The 22,509-nt window shown below is 35.8% G+C and overlaps 2 protein-coding genes across 2 annotated transcripts in view; one reads left to right on the top strand and one right to left on the bottom strand.

Moving 5' to 3' along the window:
* LOC6051685 overlaps nucleotides 1-22,509 on the bottom strand; it is a 505,391-nt gene that overhangs the window by 421,925 nt on the left and 60,957 nt on the right. The gene's annotated exons all lie outside the window — the stretch shown is intronic.
* Nucleotides 15,795-22,509, top strand: part of LOC6036700 (pickpocket protein 28) — a 14,226-nt gene continuing 7,511 nt past the window's right edge. The window contains exon 1 of the mRNA XM_038256288.1: nucleotides 15,795-15,871. Coding sequence (XP_038112216.1) covers nucleotides 15,802-15,871 — 70 coding nt within the window. The 5' untranslated portion in view covers nucleotides 15,795-15,801. The remainder of the gene's footprint in view (nucleotides 15,872-22,509) is intronic.

Below are 22,509 nucleotides of genomic sequence, written 5' to 3' on the forward strand. Positions count from 1 at the left end.
AAATCGTGAATAACGCGATTTTTGCTTTACGAATTTTTGAACTATGCATATTGGGCACGAATTATCCAGGAATCGTGAATAAATATGCATGACTTTCCATGGCCGATTTCACTCGTAAACGTGAATAATGTTCATGATTTCATGAAATAGATGCATGTAGTCGTGAAAAATATTCACGATTTTATGAATAAAAATTCATGATTACGGTCGAAAAAATATACATCGTGAATAAAAATTCATGATTTCATGCATAAAATTCATGAAATCGTGAATTTTTATGCATGAATTCGTGCACAAAATTCATGAGTTCTGGAATATTTTTTATGATTTATTTTTGAAGGCGTAAAATAATTCGAGATATCATGTATAAACTTCATGAAATCATGCATAAATTTCATGAATTCGTGATTTTTTTTTATGAAATCATGAATTTAATTCACGTTTACGAGTATATTCGGGCATGTCTAATCATGCATATTTATTCACGGCTCCTGGTTAATTCGTGCCCAATATGCATAGTTCAAAAATTCGTAAAGTAAAACTCGTAATATTCACGATTTCATGGTACGATTTTCACAATTTCCGGATTACTTTTTCTGTACATTTACCATATCGTTCAACTGGGTGCAAATGTCGGAATTGACAAGGAACCCTGTTTTGTGAAAAAACGGAGGACATTTTATGTAATGCCAATGTACTCTGGCCCCACCTGGCCACTATGGAACCGGTCACAAGTTACCGGTGGTCACTGGGGACATTTTGGAATGTGCAAGGAACTCTGTCTTGTGACATATCAAAATTCATGAAATTTAAAACTGTGGCCATTGTATGTGATGCCAATGTACTCTGGCTACTTGGCCACTTTGTAACCGGTCACCGGTTACCGGTGGTCACTGGGGACATTTTGGAATGTGCAAGGAACCCTGTCTTGTGACATGTCAAAATTCATGAAATTTAAAACTGTGGCCATTGTATGTGATACCAATGTACTCTGGCCACACTTGGCCACTTTGGAACCGGTCACCGGTTACCGGTGGTCACTGGAGACATTTTGGAATGTGCAAGGAACCCTATCTTGTGACATGTCAAAATTCATGAAATTTAAAACTGTGGCGTTGTATGTGATGCCAATGTACTCTGGCCACACTTGGCCACTTTGGAACCGGTCACCGGTTACCGGTGGTCACTGGGGACATTTTGGAATGTGCAAGGAACCCTGTCTTTTGACATGTCAAAATTCATGAAATTTAAAACTGTGGCCATTGTATGTGATGCCAATGTACTCTGGCCACACTTGGCCACTTTGGAACCGGTCACCGGTTACCGGTGGTCACTGGAGACATTTTGGAATGTGCAAGGAACCCTATCTTGTGACATGTCAAAATTCATGAAATTTAAAACTGTGGCGTTGTATGTGATGCCGCAATGTACTCTGGCCACACTTGGCCACTTTGGAACCGGCCACCGGTTACCGGTGGTCACTGGGGACATTTTGGAATGTGCAAGGAACTCTGTCTTGTGACATATCAAAATTCATGAAATTTAAAACTGTGGCCATTGTATGTGATGCCAATGTACTCTGGCCCCACTTGGCCACTTTGGATCCGGTCACCGGTTACCGGTGGTCACTGGGGACATTCTAAATTTACAAAGGTCCCAGTTATGTGATGTTCAAAAATGCTTTAAATGAATGAAAAATACAATAGTAACTTTAGTTAATTGGGTACCGATCGTTACTTTACAAAAATACAACAAAAACTTTAATTAAATACAAAAAGAACTAAGGGATTACATGTGCAGTCCAGACTCGATTGTCTGATGTACTGATAATAGAATAATCGATAATTCGTATAATTTAGCCATTAATTTTTTGTCTCATTAATAACTCCAATTACAATAAAGTGATCAATTACAATTATGGGATTTATTTTTGTCATTACAGATGATCAAACACTTTAATATGACGAAAATAGAGTCATAGAGAGTTGAATTGAAAATTTGAATAATAAAAAAACACCGAAATAAAATACTCAAAATACTCGACAAATTAAAAATCTTAAAATACTTCAAAAACTCTTTAAAAACTATTTAAAATACGCAAAATAAATTAAATACTTCAAAAACTCAAAATATTTGAAATACGCAAAATACATAAAATAAATCAAATGCTCAAAATACTTAAAATACTTTTTTGTATACTTCATAACAGAGTTTTAAAGCCGAAAACTAGTTCAACTCTTTACTTAAAATAATTAAAATACTTAAAATACTTAAAATACTTAAAATACTTAAAATACTTAAAATACTTAAAATACTTAAAATACTTAAAATACTTAAAATACTTGAAATACTTAAAATACTTAAAATACTTAAAATACTTAAAATACTTAAAATACTTAAAATACTTAAAATACTTAAAATACTTAAAATACTTAAAATACTTAAAATACTTAAAATACTTAAAATACTTAAAATACTTAAAATACTTAAAATACTTAAAATACTTAAAATACTTAAAATACTTAAAATACTTAAAATACTTAAAATACTTAAAATACTTAAAATACTTAAAATACTTAAAATACTTAAAATACTTAAAATACTTAAAATACTTAAAATACTTAAAATACTTAAAATACTTAAAATACTTAAAATACTTAAAATACTTAAAATACTTAAAATATTAAAATACTTAAAATACTTAAAATACTTAAAATACTTAAAATACTTAAAATACTTAAAATACTTAAAATACTTAAAATACTTAAAATACTTAAAATACTTAAAATACTCAAAATACTTAAAATACTTAAAATACTTAAAATACTTAAAATACTTAAAATACTTAAAATACTTAAAATACTTAAAATACTTAAAATACTTAAAATACTTAAAATACTTAAAATACTTAAAATACTTAAAATACTTAAAATACTTAAAATACTTGAAATACTTGAAATACTTAAAATACTTAAAATACTTAAAATACTTAAAATACTTAAAATACTTAAAATACTTAAAATACTTAAAATACTTAAAATACTTAAAATACCTAAAATTCTTAAAATACTTAAAATAATTATAATACTTAAAATACTTAAAATACTTTAAATACTTAAAATACTTAAAATACTTAAAATACTTTAAATACTTAAAATACTTTAAATACTTAAAATACTTAAAAAAACTTAAAATACTTAAAAAAAACTTAAAATACTTAAAATACTTAAAATTCTTAAAATACTTAAAATACTTAAAATTCTTAAAAAAACTTAAAAAACATAGAATTTTAAAATATCACACCTTAAAAAATAAATATTTCAAATAATTAAAATATGTTAAGTACTTGGAATAATAAACTACCTAGAAAAAATAAAATGCTTAAAATTATTTAAATACTTAACAAACTTTAAACACTTCAATTGTTTCAAATACTTGAAATAATTAAAAACTTTAAAAACATATAATTTTAAAATACCTGAACAAATGAATATACTTAAATCATTAGCATATTTAGCATACTTAAAAAATAAATATTTCAAATACTTAACATATTTTTAATACTCACAATATTAAAATACCTAGAAAAAAATAAATGCTTAAAATTATTTAAATACTCAACAAACTTTACACGCTTTGAATATTTGAAATACTTGAAATACTTAAAAACATTTAAAAGTCACAATATTTACATACCTGGAAAAACCTTATTTCATTAGCATATTTAACATACCTAAAAATAATGATAATTCACAAAACTTATTATGCTTTACAAAAGAACCTAAGAAAATTTAATAGCTTAAAATTATTTTAATACGTTATAAATTTCGAAAACTTTAAATAGGTTAAATACTTAAAAAATGCTTATACTTACAATATTAAAATTATTAACATACTTTAACTATGTCCCCTTTTCGAGCTCAAAACAAAGCACCGAAATGTCACTCAGCGCATCCAAGGGAACCGATCAAAAACGGGATTTTTTCGTTTCCAAAACCAAAACAAACCTCACTGTCTGTCACACGCGTAGAATGCTCCGGCATTTGACAGAAAACCGAAATCCCTACGAGTCCACGACCAAGAAACTGCCACACGCGGAGATAAAACTCGGGAACTGTCTGATGGACCAGGTCCCCCTTGATTCGACTTCAAAACAAACACGCGAACAAACCGGGAACTGTTCCGTCTTTTGCAGATATCTTACCTTGTTACCCCTCCTGCCGCTCGGTCCTCCTCTTGCCGCTTGGTCCTTCTCCTGCCGCCCGGTCCTCCTCCCGCGCTCGGTCCTCTTCCTGCCGCTCGGTCCTCTTCCTGCTAGCCCTTGGTTCCGTTGCCATTTCCAACGGAACGGCCGCAGATCTTTTCCCGGTTCCGGTGGACAGCACCTCCAAATCCCGGGTCCACAAATCACGGCCACTTTCACCGGCAAACACAACAGGACGCGACAAGTCACAACGCGATTGACTTCGTGGCAAATAAACAAGCGGTAGAACTGGCAAGCGAAAAACAAACTTGACAGATCGAACGAAACTGTTCTTGATTGATCAAGATCACTCGTCATAAACATGGATAAAAATTCATAAACCCATGAATGTTATGCACGAATTCATGAATTTTATTCATGAAAACATGTAAACTTTCATGAAATTATGAAAAACATGATTCATAAATTCGCGAATAAAATTTTACGACGTAAAATTTACGCATGCATAAATAATCGTAAAATCATGAATATTTTCATGAATTCATGCAGTTTAATCATGACTTCATGAAAATCAGTCATGAAATCATGAATAGTGATATGCATGATTTCATGAAGGAAAATTCATGAATATTCGTAAAAATATTTTAGCCATGAATAAAATTCATAAATTCGTGCATTTTTATGCACGATTTCATGAATAAAATTCATGAAATCATGAAAGGTATCACGAAATCATGCACAAATTTATTCACGAATTTATGAATCGAAATTCACGATTTCTCGCACACTTTTTTTTCCGTGTGGTAGATAGTGGCGTTCCCTTTTGGGGTAATGACTGTCTATGAGGGTTCTGAATTCAGGGTCCAGAAATAATAAATTGAAATGAAAAAATAATCACTTTATGTAAAATGCTTCTATAAACAACACAAAGAAAACCATTTTTTGATTGAAACATTCTGAATCAAAATTTGAATGTTTTTTTTTCTAAAACAAACATGGCCGATTGCACGGAAAAAAAAGGTTTCCGAAAATCATGCAAATCGTACCATGAAATCGTGAATATCGCGATTTTTGCTTTACGAATTTTTGAACTATGCATAATGGGCACGAATTATCCAGGAATCGTGAATAAATATGCATGACTTTCCATGACCGATTTCACTCGTAAACGTGAATAATATTCATGATTTCATGAAATGGATGCATGAAGTCGTGAAAAATATTCACGATTTTATGAATAAAAATTCATGATTACGATCAAAAAAATATACCTCGTGAATTAAAATTCATGATTTCATGCATAAAATTCATGAAATCATGAATTTTTATGCATGACTTCGTGCACAAAATTCATGAAATCTCGAATTATTTTTACGATTTGTAAATGAAGGCGTAAAAATATTCGCGATTTCATGCTCACAATTCATGAAAAAATGTAAATAAATCATGAAATCGTGAATTTTATTCATGAATTCGTGCACAAAATTCATGAGTTCTGGAATTTTTTTTATGATTTATTTTTGAAGGCGTAAAAAAATTCGTGAAATCATGTAAAATCTTCATGAAATCATGCATAAATTTCATGAATTCGTGATTTTTTTTTATGAAATCATGAATTTAATTCACGTTTACGAGTGTATTTGGGCATGTCTAATCATGCATATTTATTCACGGCTCCTAGCTTATTCGTGCCCAATATGCATAGTTCAAAAATTCGTAAAGTAAAACTCGTAATATTCACGATTTCATGGTACGATTTTCACAATTTCCGGATTACTTTTTCTGTACATTTACCATATCGTGCCACTGGGGGCACATACCGGAATTGACAAGGAATCCTGTTTTGTGAAAAAAAAACGGAGCACATTTTATGTGATTCCAATGTACTATGGCCCCACCTGGCCACTTTGGAACCGGTCACCGGTTACCGGTGGTCACTGGGGTCATATCGGAATGTGCAAGGAACCCTGTCTTGTGACATATCAAAATTCATGAAATTTAAAACTGTGGCCATTTAATGTGATGCCAATGTAATCTGGCCCCACCTGGCCACTTTGGAACCGGTCACCGAATACCGGTGGTCACTGGGGACATTTCGGAATGTGCAAGGAACCCTGTCTTGTGACATATCAAAATTCATGAAATTTAAAACTGTGGCCATTTAATGTGATGCCAATGTAATCTGGCCCCACCTGGCCACTTTGGAACCGGTCACCGGTTACCGGTGGTCACTGGGGACATTTCGGAATGTGCAAGGAACCCTGTCATGTGACATATCAAAATTCATGAAATTCAAATCTTTGGCCATTTTATGTGATGCCAATGAAATCTGGCCCCACCTGGCCACTTTGGAACCGGTCACCGGTTACAGTCCAGACTCGATTGTCTGATGAACTAATAATAGAATAATCGATAATTCGTATAATAAAGCCATAATTTTTTTGTCTCGTTAATAACTCCAATTACAATAAAGTGATTAATTACAATAAAAGGATTTATTTTTGTAAATGCAGATGATCAAACACTTTAATTTTACGCAAATAGAGTCATAGAGAGTTGATTTGAAAATTAAAAAAACACCGAAATTCTTAAAATACTCAACAAAATAAAAATCTTTAAAAACTTCAAAAACTCAAACTATTAAAAATACGCAAAATAAATTAAATACTTCACAAACTCAAAATAATTGAAATACGCAAAATACATAAAAAAAATAAAATGCTCATAAAACTTAAAAAACTTGAAATACCTAAAATACTTTTTTTGTATACTTTATTATAGAGTTTTAAACTCTTTACTTAAAGTAATTAAAATTCTTAGAATACTTAAAATACTTCAAAAACTTCAAATACTTCAAATACTTCAAATGCTTCAAATACTTTAAATACTTTAAATACTTTAAATACTTTAAATACTTTAAATACTTTTAATACTTTAAATACTTCAAATACTTTAAATACTTTAAATACTTTAAATACTTTAAATACTTTAAATACTTTAAATACTTTAAATACTTTAAATACTTTAAATACTTTAAATACTTTAAATACTTTAAATACTTTAAATACTTTAAATACTTTAAATACTTTAAATACTTAAAATACTTTAAATACTTTAAATACTTTAAATACTTTAAATACTTTAAATACTTTAAATACTTTAAATACTTTAAATACTTTAAATACTTTAAATACTTTAAATACTTTAAATACTTTAAATACTTTAAATACTTTAAATACTTTAAATACTTTAAATACTTTAAATACTTTAAATACTTTAAATACTTTAAATACTTTAAATACTTTAAATACTTTAAATACTTTAAATACTTTAAATACTTTAAATACTTTAAATACTTTAAATACTTTAAATACTTTAAATACTTTAAATACTTTAAATACTTTAAATACTTTAAAAACTTTAAATACTTTAAATACTTTAAATACTTTAAATACTTTAAATTTTTTAAATACTTCAAATACTTTAAATACTTTTAATACTTTAAATTCTTTAAATACTTTAAATACTTTAAATACTTTAAATACTTTGAATACTTTAAATACTTTAAATACTTTAAATACTTTAAATTTTTTAAATACTTTAAATACTTTAAATACTTTAAATACTTTAAATACTTTAAATACTTTAAATACTTTAAATACTTTAAATACTTTAAATACTTTAAATACTTTGAATACTTTAAATACTTTAAATACTTTAAATACTTTAAATACTTTAAATACTTTAAATTTGTTAAATACTTAAAAAATTTAGAATACTTAAAATACTTAAAATACTTAGAATACTTAAAATACTTAAAATACTTAAAATACTTAAAATACTTAAAATACTTAAAATACTTAAAATACTTAAAATACTTAAAATACTTAAAATACTTAAAATACTTAAAATACTTAAAATACTTAAAATACTTAAAATACTTTAAATACTTTAAATACTTTGAATACTTTAAATACTTTAAATACTTTAAATACTTTAAATACTTTAAATACTTTAAATACTTTAAATACTTTAAATACTTTAAATACTTTAAATTTGTTAAATACTTAAAAAATTTAGAATACTTAAAATACTTAAAATACTTAGAATACTTAAAATACTTAAAATACTTAAAATACTTAAAATACTTAAAATACTTAAAATACTTAAAATACTTAAAATACTTAAAATACTTAAAATACTTAAAATACTTAAAATACTTAAAATACTTAAAATACTTAAAATACTTAAAATACTTAAAATACTTAAAATACTTAAAATACTTAAAATACTTAAAATACTTAAAATACTTAAAATACTTAAAATACTTAAAATACTTAAAATACTTAAAATACTTAAAATACTTAAAATACTTAAAATACTTAAAATACTTAAAATACTTAAAATACTTAAAATACTTAAAAACTTAAAATACTTAAAATACTTAAAATACTTAAAATACTTAAAATACTTAAAATACTTAAAATACTTAAAATACTTAAAATACTTAAAATACTTAAAATACTTAAAATACTTAAAATACTTAAAATACTTAAAATACTTAAAATACTTAAAATACTTAAAATACTTAAAATACTTAAAATACTTAAAATACTTCAAATACTTCAAATACTTAAAATACTTCAAATACTTCAAATACTTCAAATACTTCAAATACTTCAAATACTTCAAATACTTCAAATACTTAAAATACTTAAAATACTTAAAATACTTAAAATACTTAAAATACTTAAAATACTTCAAATACTTCAAATACTTCAAATACTTAAAATACTTAAAATACTTAAAATACTTAAAATACTTAAAATACTTAAAATACTTAAAATACTTAAAATACTTAAAATACTTAAAATACTTAAAATACTTAAAATACTTAAAATACTTAAAATACTTAAAATACTTAAAATACTTTAAATACTTAAAATACTTAAAATACTTAAAATACTTAAAATTCTTAAAATACTTAAAATACTTAAAACACTTAAAATACTTAAAATACTTAAAATACTTAAAATACTTAAAATACTTAAAATACTTAAAATACTTAAAATAGTTAAAATACTTAAAATACTTAAAATACTTAAAATACTTGAAATACTTGAAATACTTGAAAAACTTAAAATACCTAAAATACTTAAAATACTTAAAATACCTAAAATACTTAAAATACTTAAAATACTGAAAATACTTAAAATTATTTAAATTCTTTAAATACTTGAAATATGTTAAAAACTTAAAAATACTTAAAATATTTCAAGTTCTTGAAATATTAAAATAACTATAAAAAATTAATTGCTTAAAATTATTTAAAAGCTTAACAAACTTTAAACACTTCAATTATTTCAAATACTTGAAATACTTGAAAACTTTAAAAACATTTAATATTAAAATACCTGAACAAATGAATATACTTGAAAAATAAATATTTCAAATACTTAAAATATTTTTAATACTTACAATATTAAAATACCTGGAAAAAATTAAATGCTTAAAATTATTTCAACACTCAACAAACTCTAAACACTTGAAATATTTAAAATACTTGAAATACTTAGATACTTTTAAAAGTCACAATATTAACATACCTGTTAAAATAAAAATTCCTAAATTCATTAGCATACTTAACATACCTAAAAATAATAATATTTCAAAAAACTTAAAAGTCTTTACAAAATTAAAGTACCTAAGAAAATTGAAATGCTGAAAATTATTAAAATACGTTATTAACTTCAAATACTTTAAATATGTTAAATACTTTAAAATAATATGCTTACAATATTAAAATCATTAAAATTATTAACATACTCTACCTATGTCCCCATTTCTAGCTCAAAACAAAGCACCGCAATGTCACTCAGCGCATCACGAGAACCGATAAAAAAAAACCGGATTTTTCCGTTTCCAAAACCAAAACAAACCTCACTGTCTGTCACACGCGTAGAATGCTCCGGCAATTGACAGAAAACCGAGATCCCTACGAGTCCACGACCAAGAAACTGTCACACGCGGAGATAAAACACGGGAACTGTCTTATGGACCATGTTCCCCTTGATTCGACAATCGAAACAAACCGGGAACTGTTCTGTCTCTTACCTTGTTACTCCTCCTGCCGCTCGGCCCTCCTTCTGCCGCCTGGTCCTCCTCCCGCGCTCGTTCCTCCTCCTGCCACTCGGTCCTCCTCCTGCAGCTCGGTCCTCTTCCTGCTAGCCCTTGGCTCCGTTGCCATTTCCAACGGAACGGCCGCAGATCTTTTCCCGGTTCCGGTGGACAGCACCTCCAAATCCCGGGTCCGCAAATCACGGTCACTTTTACCGGCAAACACAACAGGACGCGACAAGTCACAACGCGATTGACTTCGTGGCAAATAAACACGCGGATGAACTGGCAAGCGAAAAACAAACTTGACAGTTCGAACGAAACTGTTCTTGATTGATCGAGATCACTCATCATAAACATGGATACAAATTCATAAACCCATGAATGTTATGCACGAATTCATGCATTTTATTCATGAAAACATGTGAACTTTCATGAAATCATGAAAAACATGATTCATAAATTCGCGAATAAAATTTTACGACGTAAAATTTACGCATGCATAAATAATCGTAAAATCATGAATATTGTTCATGAATTCATGAAGTTTAGTCATGACTTCATGAAAATCAGTCATGAAATCATGAATAGTGATATGCATGATTTCATGATGGAAAATTCATGAATATTCGTAAATATATTTTTGCCATGAATTAAATTCATAAATTCGTGCATTTTTATGCACGATTTCATGAATAAAATTCATGAAATCATGAAAGGTATCACGAAATCATGCACAAAATTATTCACGAATTCATGAATCGAAATTCACGATTTCTCGCACACTTTTTTTTCCGTGTGGGAATGATGCCTTCCAGACCGTTAAACTGTTTAAATCATGCCTGTAACGATTTTGAACATAGAAAACTGCATTTGCAATTGTTTTTAGTTTATTGCTAGTGTAATTTCATTTAAATTTCATTAGAATTTTGAAGTTTTTGATTTTTTTAGATTGCATTGAAGAGCAAAGTGGTGAAAGGGAGGGGGGGCGGGGAGAGGGCGGCAAAATATTTGAAAGATATCTGAAATCTTAAAAACACATTTTGAATCTATTTTTACCAATTATGATGTGGTTTAGTATACATTCCCTGTATGGATTTATAGAAATATTTTTTTTCCTAAGATTTTCTTTTTTTCTGATCCGTGGTCCTAAAGTAAAAAAAAATATTGACAAAAATTAACGTTATACAATACATTTTACATAGTTTATAGTTAATTGTTTCAAGATTTTAAATGCAAATTTTAGTTTCCAGCAACGCAATGACCTCTTAACAAAAATAAAACAAAGTAATCTATAAACAAAACAAAGTGTTCGGTCCTGAGTTGAGTTCGCAAGCAAACCATTAAAAAAGATAATGTAAAGAATGCATTAAATATATAATTGAAAAGCAGGACCCCTAAGACATGCGAGTTGCTCACACCACCCTGAAATGGTACAGCTCAACGCACAGAATGAGGTCGTGATGTTATTCGACCATTCGAGAAAGGCAGTAGTTCAGTTGCGTTGCGTTGCTGCGTTGTTGCAGCATTAGTGTATCACTGTGGCCAATCTGGCACAAAGGAACATCACACACACACTACCGTTGTCTGCTGATGCTTTGTTGAGTCCTCCTCTTCAGCTGTAGGGGTGGCTGAAGCTGATTTGGCAATAGGGGATGCTCAAGTTACTAAAATCCACTTTAAGCTCATGTTGATTTGAACCCCACACTCACCGACTTCGAAAAACACGCATGACTTGGCCCTTTATTGAATTTCGTGACGTTGTCCCGTCAGGTTGTAAAAAGCTGGCAATGTTTGGTAACACTGTACGGCAGTGGTCCCAACAGTCGGGAGCATAATGCGATGCACACAGTCAGTGTTGGTTGGGTGGAGGCAGTCTGCGATGCAGGTCTTTGTTTGCCAAAGTTATTTAGCGTGAACTTTACTAACGAAGGCAAACGACCAAGGTATGTACAGGAACCGACCGGCCAGGACCAGGATCGGTTGATGTGAAGGTAAACACAGACTGGATCGCTGGCTTGTCAGGCTGGACGGTGCAGGACACTGTTAATTGTTGAGTTCGGCGTGGGACAGATACGTTTAGGTGGACAAAATGACACTTGGACGATTGTGACAAAACAGGAGGTGCTATTTTGACCAAAGCTTTTGTAATTTTAATGAAATAAACTCATTTGTTGGCAAAACTTTTTGATATTTCATTTATTTGAAATTACCAGAACAATTATTGAAGTGAATTTCAAAATGGGAGGAGGCTTATTATGTTAAAAATTAATTTTCTTCATAATTTTTCGTGAACAATGAATATTTCTGTTTGCAAAATCAGCTTTATACACAAAATTTTATTATCCACAAAATATATTATCACAACACCATTTACCGAGCATAAATGGATCACAACCAGAGGCAGATGCAACATGAAAATTGCGTTGTAATTCCCTGGTGCACATTCTTGTCCATTACAAAACAATAAACCATAAAATCGAGAACCAATAACGCATGCCAATGTTTTGCGGGCAGCAATTTATGTCGGCTCTATTGAGCTTCCCCCGGCTCCAACAATGGTATCAAACAAAAACAAAAACAACATTTGAGAGGCAACAACAGCAACAACAACAACAAAAAAAAAACAATCTACTGGAGGCAATTTGGAAGGCCATGTTTACCAGCAATGTGCCCGATTCGGCCCCCTGCTCGGCACATACAATAATGCCCAAAGTGCATTCGAAACCAATAAATCTCCTCATTGAACCATAAAGCTCACCAAACATTCAGAGCAATTGAGCACCGGCTGCCATTCTATGTCTGTGTGCTGCTGCTCATGTATGTGTGTGTGTGTGTCACAACACAGCTTGTTTTATATTTGCATGTGTTTCAATTTGAAGCCGCACTGCTGGGAAAAGCCTCTTTCCGGATCAATTCCGGCTCAGCTCGCCCCCCTCCCAATCAAGAGCACTTGAAGTGACCCCCACCCCCAGACCTCTCGATATGGTTTGTGCGTGTGAGCTGTTCTGTGTGTAATTCCGTAATCAAACACGAATTGCAACAAAATTACACACATTTTTCTGTTCATTCGTCCCACCCCCTTTGTTATCCCTTCCAGAGAGGGGGACATCCTTGTTCTGTTGTGCGTATCCTTTGTGCGGTGGATTTGCAGCTTCCGCAGCATCTGACGCAGAATGTCATAGTAGGGGAAAAAAACAGAAAAAAATATCAAATCCTCCTTTAGAACCTATTTTCAATATTTTGTTTTAAATTCAACTGATTTTTATTTCAAAGTTATTTTTTAAATAATTAAAAATCATAAGGTTGTTTTGCAACATGTCTTAAACAGGCTTTGTCCACCAATTATTCAAAAATGATGAATTTTCTCACTGTGATGTGATAAATGAAATTTTAACCAAAATCAGCAACTCGGAAAAAAAATTAACGTATTCTTTAAAATAAATTTAAGCAAGACAGCAAACCAAAAGACGCGATTAAATTACTTTAAATTTGTTTCGGAAAGATTAGAAAAAATCACGAAGTATGTTTTTACAATACAAATATGCAGCAATCCCTAAAAACAAATGTGCTCGGATCGGGCTCTGGGGGTTTTCTGGATGAAATAATTAAACCCGTAATTTTTTGTTTGGCCATCAGGGTGTTCTACACCGTGTTAGGGGGGGTCTGAAAAATTGCCATTTTCGTCGATTTTCACAAATAAAAAACTTTTTTTTTCAAAAAATCATAACTCCCCGCCATTTTAACCGATTTTTGCTACTTTATACGCAAATAAAAGGTGATAAGTTGACCTTTTAAAGAAAAATAAAAAAATGAATTTGAAAAAAGTGTTTTTTTGCGAAAATTGACGAAACTGGCCATTTTTCAGACCACCCTAAGACGGCGTAGAACACCCTAATGGTCGAACAAAAAAAAAAAATACGGGTCTTATTATTTTGGCTAGAAAACCCCCAGAAAATGTGGAGCCCGATCCGAGCCCTCTTGCTTTTTTTTTCATTATGTTTTCATGGGGAAAGAACACCAATTTTGTTATGACAAATATTAGAGAACTTGTAAAGTAGAGAAATGTTTCAGTTATTTTTAGGGCTAGTGATTTGTCACATTGGAATACAAGGAAATTTCACGGTACTTTAAAATCTGCATAAAATCAACACAAAAATGTTGCTTACTGTTAGTTACTGAAAAATTAATCAGTAGTTTATGATACAAAACATAACCTCTTGACACAAAATATTCAGTGTAAAACCAAAATAATTATCACACTTCATTTCAGACCAAAACTTGTGTTCAATTTTTCCAAATTTCAGCTCAAACTGATTGGCGTTTTCTTTCATTGGAAAATAAATAACTTTATTTCACATTATTATTGAAATTTTGTGTTATAAACAAAATTGTTCATGTGTTGCTTTAAGCTTCACATTGCATAATTCTATAAAAAAAAGTATTTTTGTTTTCTCATGACAAAGCCTATCACATTTTGCTGAACCAAAATTCGTAAATTGTTGAGAAATTATTTAATTAAGTTGTGATATTCAGGATTAAGTTTTATGAATTCTTTTTTACTTTTTAAGATTAAGATTTTCACAAGCTTCTGATCAGTCAGAAAATAATCTCAACTTATTGGACATTAAAAGGTCTTACCTTGTACCATCGATCCAATTTTTTCCATAAAAATTTTAATAGGTTAGGCCGTGGCAAATATTTTTCAAAGTTTATATCGCCCCCGCCCTTCAACGTCGGGCTGAATAATCAGGGGGCAAAAACATATTTTTTCGAAAAACTTCAAAATTTTTATGAAAATTAAAGTTTAATCAACCGAAAACCAGTTAAAATGCATTTTCCTGCGTTTATGATCATATTTAGCATGTTTGAACTTCTTTGAAGACATGTAAAATTTTCATAAAATACCAATGTACAGTCCCGCGAAAAGTTTTTCTTTTGTGAAAAAAAATTTCCGTCGATAGGTACATCGACTTTTTTGAAAACTAATGATTGGAAAGCAACTGGATGCGTGTAAAATGCATTTAAAAACACTTTTTTCATCCAAATGATTTTACAATTTACAATTTCAATTTTTATATTTTTTTTGCGTTTTTTTTTTGGTTCAGCCAGTGCTGATAAAACTGAGAAACAAGTTTGATCACACACATACACAGGCACAGAAACACAGACAGACAGACATTTGTTCTGTTTTCGATTCTGAGTCGATTGGTATACATGAAGGTGGGTCTATGAGGTGTCTGTGAAATGTTTATTTTTAGCGCAGGATTACAGACTTAATTCAGTGAGGAAGGCAACTCATGCAAATGTGTTATGAATTCTCAGATCGTCTCGCTTACAGAATGGCCATGTCTCATAAAATATTCAAACCATAACACGGGAACCCGTGTAGACACGATAACATCATGGGACATCACTACAACTCAACCAGCCTAGTCTAGTTCGAGTTGGACTTTACAGTGAACCAAGCCATTACAAAAATGCTGCTCGATAAGGATTACCCTGGCTGGAGAAAAAAACCAAGCTGTTTGCTAACCTTTCCGCTTCCGCGTAAGAAAAGCTTAAACATAATGAGTTGTTGAAGTATACGCTTTAACTAAGGCAAAAAAGCACAAATTAGAAGTTTTAGTACAATATTTGAACATTTTCAATCGGTTTCAGTGCGAATGAAAATTGGGACGTCGATTCCCCAAAATTGAAGTTTAAAAGGCTCCGAACGGTATCACGAAATCGTCTAAATTGCTTGGTGCATACCTTCAAAGCAAGGGGAGGTCACTCCCAACAATGTTCATCGATATAAAATTCGATGCCATTTAAATGCAAGCAATGCGCATCGAAATTAATGTTTACACATCTCAATTCATCTATGTAGTCCGTTGGACGTTTTTGTCTAGAAAGCCTGGGTTAGAGACCCTCCACATCCTTAAACATGGTTCTCCCACGTTCCCTCCAAGCATCATTGTCCGGTTCAACTATTACCAAGCCATGGACCCGCGGCAGCACGAGCTGGCAGTGTTTATTCATGTCATGGGTATGCGTAGTCAACGCTACCTACTGTGTCACCTCCACCCTTCTCGGTATACAGCATGGTGGCCGATGTCAACGCTACCTACTGTCATGTTTGTTGCATATTTTCGGGGCACGAAAATAGCAAAAAAAAGAACCCACATGAGTACTCTCTCAACGACATTACGTGCACAACGTACCCGTCGAATCGGAGCAAACCATTCGAGCTCGAAAAGGCAACCTGAGCGGATCAAGGTATAACCTTTCACCAACTCGCAATTCCTTTCCTGACACCATTAGCATCTATGGGGCAAAAAAAAAGGCACGCCCTGCAGTGCAGAGCGTGCCTAGTTCACTAAGGCTTCGCATATCTGACGCGCTGTGAGATCCAATCGTCGGGATGCCAGCAGGGAACGAGTACTGGGTACTCAACTGCTGGCGACGAAAGGAGGTAATTTCACAACGAACCCCTAGGGGTACTGTGCTCTGAGCAACCGATGTAGAATCAATCGTCAGTGGTAGCACAGCTGTGTTGCGTTCAATGCCGTGCCCTGGTGATATGATCTCTATTAGATCATTTCTTAACACGCCGAGGGCTTCGCGTATCTGACGCACGATGAGATCATTCGTCGGGATGCCAGCAGGGAACGAGTACTAGGTACTCGGCTGCTGGCGACGAAAGGAGGTACATCTCACATGCTTTGTCAAACGACGAACTCTCAGGTACTGTGCTCTGAGCAACCGATGTAGAATCAATCGTCAGTGGTAGCACAGCTGTGTTGCGTTCAATGTCGTGCCCTGGTGATATGATCACTATTAGATCATTTCTTAACACGCCGAAGGCTTCGCGTATCTGACGCGCTATGAGATCATTCGTCGGGATGCCAGCAGGGAACGAGTACTGGGTACTCAACTGCTAGCGACGAAAGGAGGTACATCTCACATGCTTTGTCAAACGACGAACCCTCAGGTACTGTGCTCTGAGCAACCGATGTAGAATCAATCGTCAGTGGTAGCACAGCTGTGTTGCGTTCAATGTCGTGCCCTGGTGATATGATCACTATTAGATCATTTCTTAACACGCCGAGGGCTTCGCATATCTGACGCGCTGTGAGATCTAATCGTCGGGATGCCAGCAGGGAACGAGTACTAGGTACTCGACTGCTGGCGACGAAAGGAGGTCATTTCACATGCTTTGTCAAACGACGAACCCTCAGGTACTGTGCTCTGAGCAACCGATGTGGAATCAATCGTCAGTGGTAGCACAGCTGTGTTGCGTTCAATGCCGTGCCCTGGTGCCGTGCCCTGTTGCCGTGTCCTAGTGATATGATCACTATCATATCACCTACCTCTTAACACGCCGAGGGCTTCGCATATCTGACGCGCTGTGAGATCCAATCGTCGGGATGCCAGCAGGGAACGAGTACTAGGTACTCGACTGCTGGCGACGAAAGGAGGTCATTTCACATGCTTTGTCAAACGACGAACCCTCAGGTACTGTGCTCTGAGCAACCGATGTGGAATCAATCGTCAGTGGTAGCACAGCTGTGTTGCGTTCAATGCCGTGCCCTGGTGCCGTGCCCTGTTGCCGTGTCCTAGTGATATGATCACTATCATATCACCTACCTCTTAACACGCCGAGGGCTTCGCATATCTGACGCGCTGTGAGATCCAATCGTCGGGATGCCAGCAGGGAACGAGTACTAGGTACTCGACTGCTGGCGACGAAAGGAGGTCATTTCACATGCTTTGTCAAACGACGAACCCTCAGGTACTGTGCTTTGAGCAACCGATGTGGAATCAATTGTCAGTGGTAGCACAGCTGTGTTGCGTTCAAAATCGACCATGAACCTGTAGTGCCTGAATGACAAACTCGTCACTCTAATGCTGCAACTACAAAGTTCACCTTACCTCTGACGTTATTACCGATGATTTGCTTCGCGTGACAGCACTGGTGTACTCATGCAGCGATAGAGTCGTAGGACTCTATCACCGGGAATCGAACCAACTGAAGCCGTACCTCTACTGCTTGGTTGAATTCGACTCGTTAGCGTTCAAATAGTACGTGCTCAGGCGTTTCCAAGCATTTGCCTCGCGTAACAGCACTGGTGTACTCATGCAGCGATAGAGTCGTAGAACTCTATCACCGGGAATCGAACCAACTGAAGCCGTACCTCTACTGCTTGGTTGAATTCGACTCGTTAGCGTTCAAATAGTACGTGCCTTAGCTTAGCATTTACGGTCTTTTCGCAGGGTAGCCATACGACTGCCTTCTGCTTTGCCATGGGTATGGTCAAACAAGAAACACTGTTTAATGGGTTGCACAGTATTGTGCGCGGATGATCAGCCGCACCGTACGTGAGTGTACGGACCACGCGAACCGGTGGTAGCGCATGTGGTATACGCGGACATAGGACGAACCTGCCGCACACGTTTGCGCTCGGTACCGCGATATAGGCTGACCAGCCAGGTATCGTTCACCCGATTGATGAGTATGTGCCGAACTTGTCGACACTGGTGCTCTCGAATGGGTGATACAAAACAACACATCACGCTCCAGAGATACGTGAAGCTTTGTAATGATCCTTCCGCAGGTTCACCTACAGAAACCTTGTTACGACTTTTACTTCCTCTAAATCATCAAGTTCGGTCAACTTCAGCGATTCAAATGTAATCCGGGAAGGACTAGCAAATGTTCACCTTCAAAGACCTCACTAAATAATCCATCGGTAGTAGCGACGGGCGGTGTGTACAAAGGGCAGGGACGTAATCAACGCTAGCTATTGACCAGCACTTACTGGGAATTCCAGGTTCATATGGACCATTTCAATCCATAATCCCGACTAAATGAGCATTTCAGTGATTTCCCGCGCCTTTCGGCGTAGGGTACACGCTGCTGCTCACATTGTAGCGCGTGCAGCCCAGAACATCTAAGGGCATCACGGATCGCTCAATCTCATTTTGCTCATCACAAGCAGATTATCAACCTCAATGAGTTGATGTATTATCAGGTCACACTACACCGCCGGTGGATGGATCGCGCACGACCGTGCGAACGGCCGACGTGCCCATCCGGCCGACGGGATCAACATCTGACTGCTGATAGCGTTCTATTTAATTTGATTGAGTCACCATGCACCACTACCCTTAATTTGGAGAAAGAGCTATTAATCTGTCTTACCTCAATAAGTTCGGACCTGGTAAGTTTTCCCGTGTTGAGTCAAATTAAGCCGCAGGCTCCACTCCTGGTGGTGCCCTTCCGTCAATTCCTTCAAGTTTCAACTTTGCAACCATACTTCCCCCGGAACCTAATTTTGGTTTCCCGGAAGCTACTGAGAGCACCATGATGTAGCGTCTCCCAATTGCTAATTGGCATAGTTTACGGTTAGAACTAGGGCGGTATCTTATCGCCTTCGATCCTCTAACTTTCGTTCTTGATTAATGAAAGCATCCATGGCAAATGCTTTCGCTTTAGTCAGTCTTACGACGGTCTACGAATTTCACCTCTCGCGCCGTAATACTAATGCCCCCAACTACTTCTGTTAATCATTACCTCTTGATCTGATTACAAACCAACGAAACGTAAGACCGAGGTCATATTCCATTATTCCATGCAAAAATATTCGCGGCCATTGATTGGCCTGCTTGAAGCACTCTAATTTGTTCAAGGTAATCTCAGCTGGGTTGGTGAAAACACTGTACCTGATAGGCAAGCGCCACCATATAGGCACCCAGTCTTATAGTCGCAACAATCCAGTGACCTACTACCATCATTAGGAGTAGCACCCGTGTTGGACAATAATAAACTTCGAACGTTTAAACCGCAACAATTTTAATATACGCTAGTGGAGCTGGAATTACCGCGGCTGCTGGCACCAGACTTGCCCTCCACTTGATCCTTACCGAAGGATGTATGCTCGGTTCATTCCAATTATAAAACATCATAAAAGAGTCTTATATTGTTATTTCTCGTCACTACCTCCCCGTGCCGGGATTGGGTAATTTACGCGCCTGCTGCCTTCCTTGGATGTGGTAGCCATTTCTCAGGCTCCCTCTCCGGAATCGAACCCTGATTCCCCGTTACCCGTTGCAACCATGGTAGTCCTCTATACTACCATCAATAGTTGATAGGGCAGATATTTGAAAGATCTGTCGCCGGTGCGAGACCATGCGATCAACAAAATTATCCAGATTTCAACTCAAGCATCACGAAGGACGATCGGTTTGACTAATAATTGCACAGGTTCCGCGAGGTCCCTGCATATTGCATGTATTAGCTCTAGATTTTCCACAGTTATCCAAGTAACTAGGTGAATGATCTTGTAAATTATAGCTGTTATACTGAGCCTTATGCGGTTTCACATTAAAACTGTTTGTACTTAGACATGCATGGCTTAACCTTTGAGACAAGCGTATACTACTGGTAGGATCAACCAGAATTCGTCAACATTATCACGTCACGCACGCTATGCGGGCATGAGGGTGGTCCGGGACCAGGCGAGGGTCCGCGCGCACCACCGTCTCATATAGTGTGTGTTGTGTGTAATGGAAATTACCTCACTCTTCCAACCTCACCACAACGCTCTTCCATCGTAAGACGTTGTTCCTCGATGTCGTATCATGCGCGCAATACAATCGTCAAAAGATTCCCATTCGTTTCGTGTGCGGCAAGCGCTGCAGAACTTGCAGCGCGCCTCCTTAAGAACACATAATACTCGCTACGATCGCCGACTAGCAGCGTGGTAGCCGTATGACGTTCATGTTAACAAAACACGGTCTCGCTCAAACATCACCTCACAGCCGAACCTCTCCCATTCCTCTTTCCGTCGTGTCGCACCACCTCTCACCATAGCCACAGCGCCAAGCGCGCGCTCTCGGGGGTAGATACGTGCATGCATCTCCGAGTGCGCACCGCTCCGCATAACCGCGCATGACGCTCCTGGTTCGATGGTATAATTTCCATATACGCACACGACAGCCCTCATATCGACTCATGCGTCAGAGTGCACCCGACTCACCTCAATGTACCGTCCCAGCCGGGTAGTCTCAGCGGGCGTACGCTCATACGGTGGGACCGGTCTGAATTGTAGCGCACTCTCGGTGGTAGATACGTGCATGCATCTCCGAGTGCGCACCACTCCGCAGAACCGCGTATGACGTTCCCGGTTCGATGGTGTAATTTCCATATACGCACACGACAGCCCTCATATCGACTCATGCGTCAGAGTGCACCCGACTCACCTCAATGTACCGTCCCAGCCGGGTAGTCTCAGCGGGCGTACGCTCATACGGTGGGACCGGTCTGAATTGTAGCGCACTCTCGGTGGTAGATACGTGCATGCATCTCCGAGTGCGCACCACTCCGCAGAACCGCGTATGACGTTCCCGGTTCGATGGTGTAATTTCCATATACGCACACGACAGCCCTCATATCGACTCATGAGTCAGAGTGCACCCGACTCACCTCAATGTACCGTCCCAGCCGGGTAGTCTCAGCGGGCGTACGCTCATACGGTGGGACCGGTCTGAATTGTAGCGCGCTCTCGGTGGTAGATACGTGCATGCATCTCCGAGTGCGCACCACTCCGCAGAACCGCGTATGACGTTCCCGGTTCGATGATGTAATTTCCATATACGCGCATGAACGACCTCATCATCGAAAAATTGACACCACTCCGCAGAACCGTGTATGACGTTCCCGGTTCGATGATGTAATTTCCATATACGCTCATGAACTACCTCATCATCAAACTTGACTTCCCTATAGGTACGAGAAAGCAGTGCGTTTCACAACAGTCGACCAAAAATTGCATGGAAAAAAATGATCCGTCGACCGCGTCTATGGCAAGTCGGGGTAAATCGGGCCACCGTGCCAGCGGACATGTGGACCGATGTTGGACGAGTGTCCCCGGACCCCCCCCCCGGGAGTCCGGCCCCGCCCTCTTTCCGCCCGGAACCGATAAAGATGGCTTCCCCCGAAGGTAGGCATGCTCTGCGGGTCCTCTTTCGTGCCCGTAGACGGGGCCACCATACACGCGTACGCTAGGACGGGCAGCGGTGTGCGGTACGCGTCCTCTCTCGTGCCCGTAGACGGGGCCACCATACACGCGGACGCTATGTCGCGCGCGGGGTATGGTACGCGTCTTCGTCTTGGACGGAGACTGCCCCGGCTGGGCTTGGGG

This window comes from Culex quinquefasciatus, chromosome 2 (genome assembly GCF_015732765.1).
Source record: "Culex quinquefasciatus strain JHB chromosome 2, VPISU_Cqui_1.0_pri_paternal, whole genome shotgun sequence".
Classification (NCBI taxonomy): domain Eukaryota; kingdom Metazoa; phylum Arthropoda; class Insecta; order Diptera; family Culicidae; genus Culex; species Culex quinquefasciatus.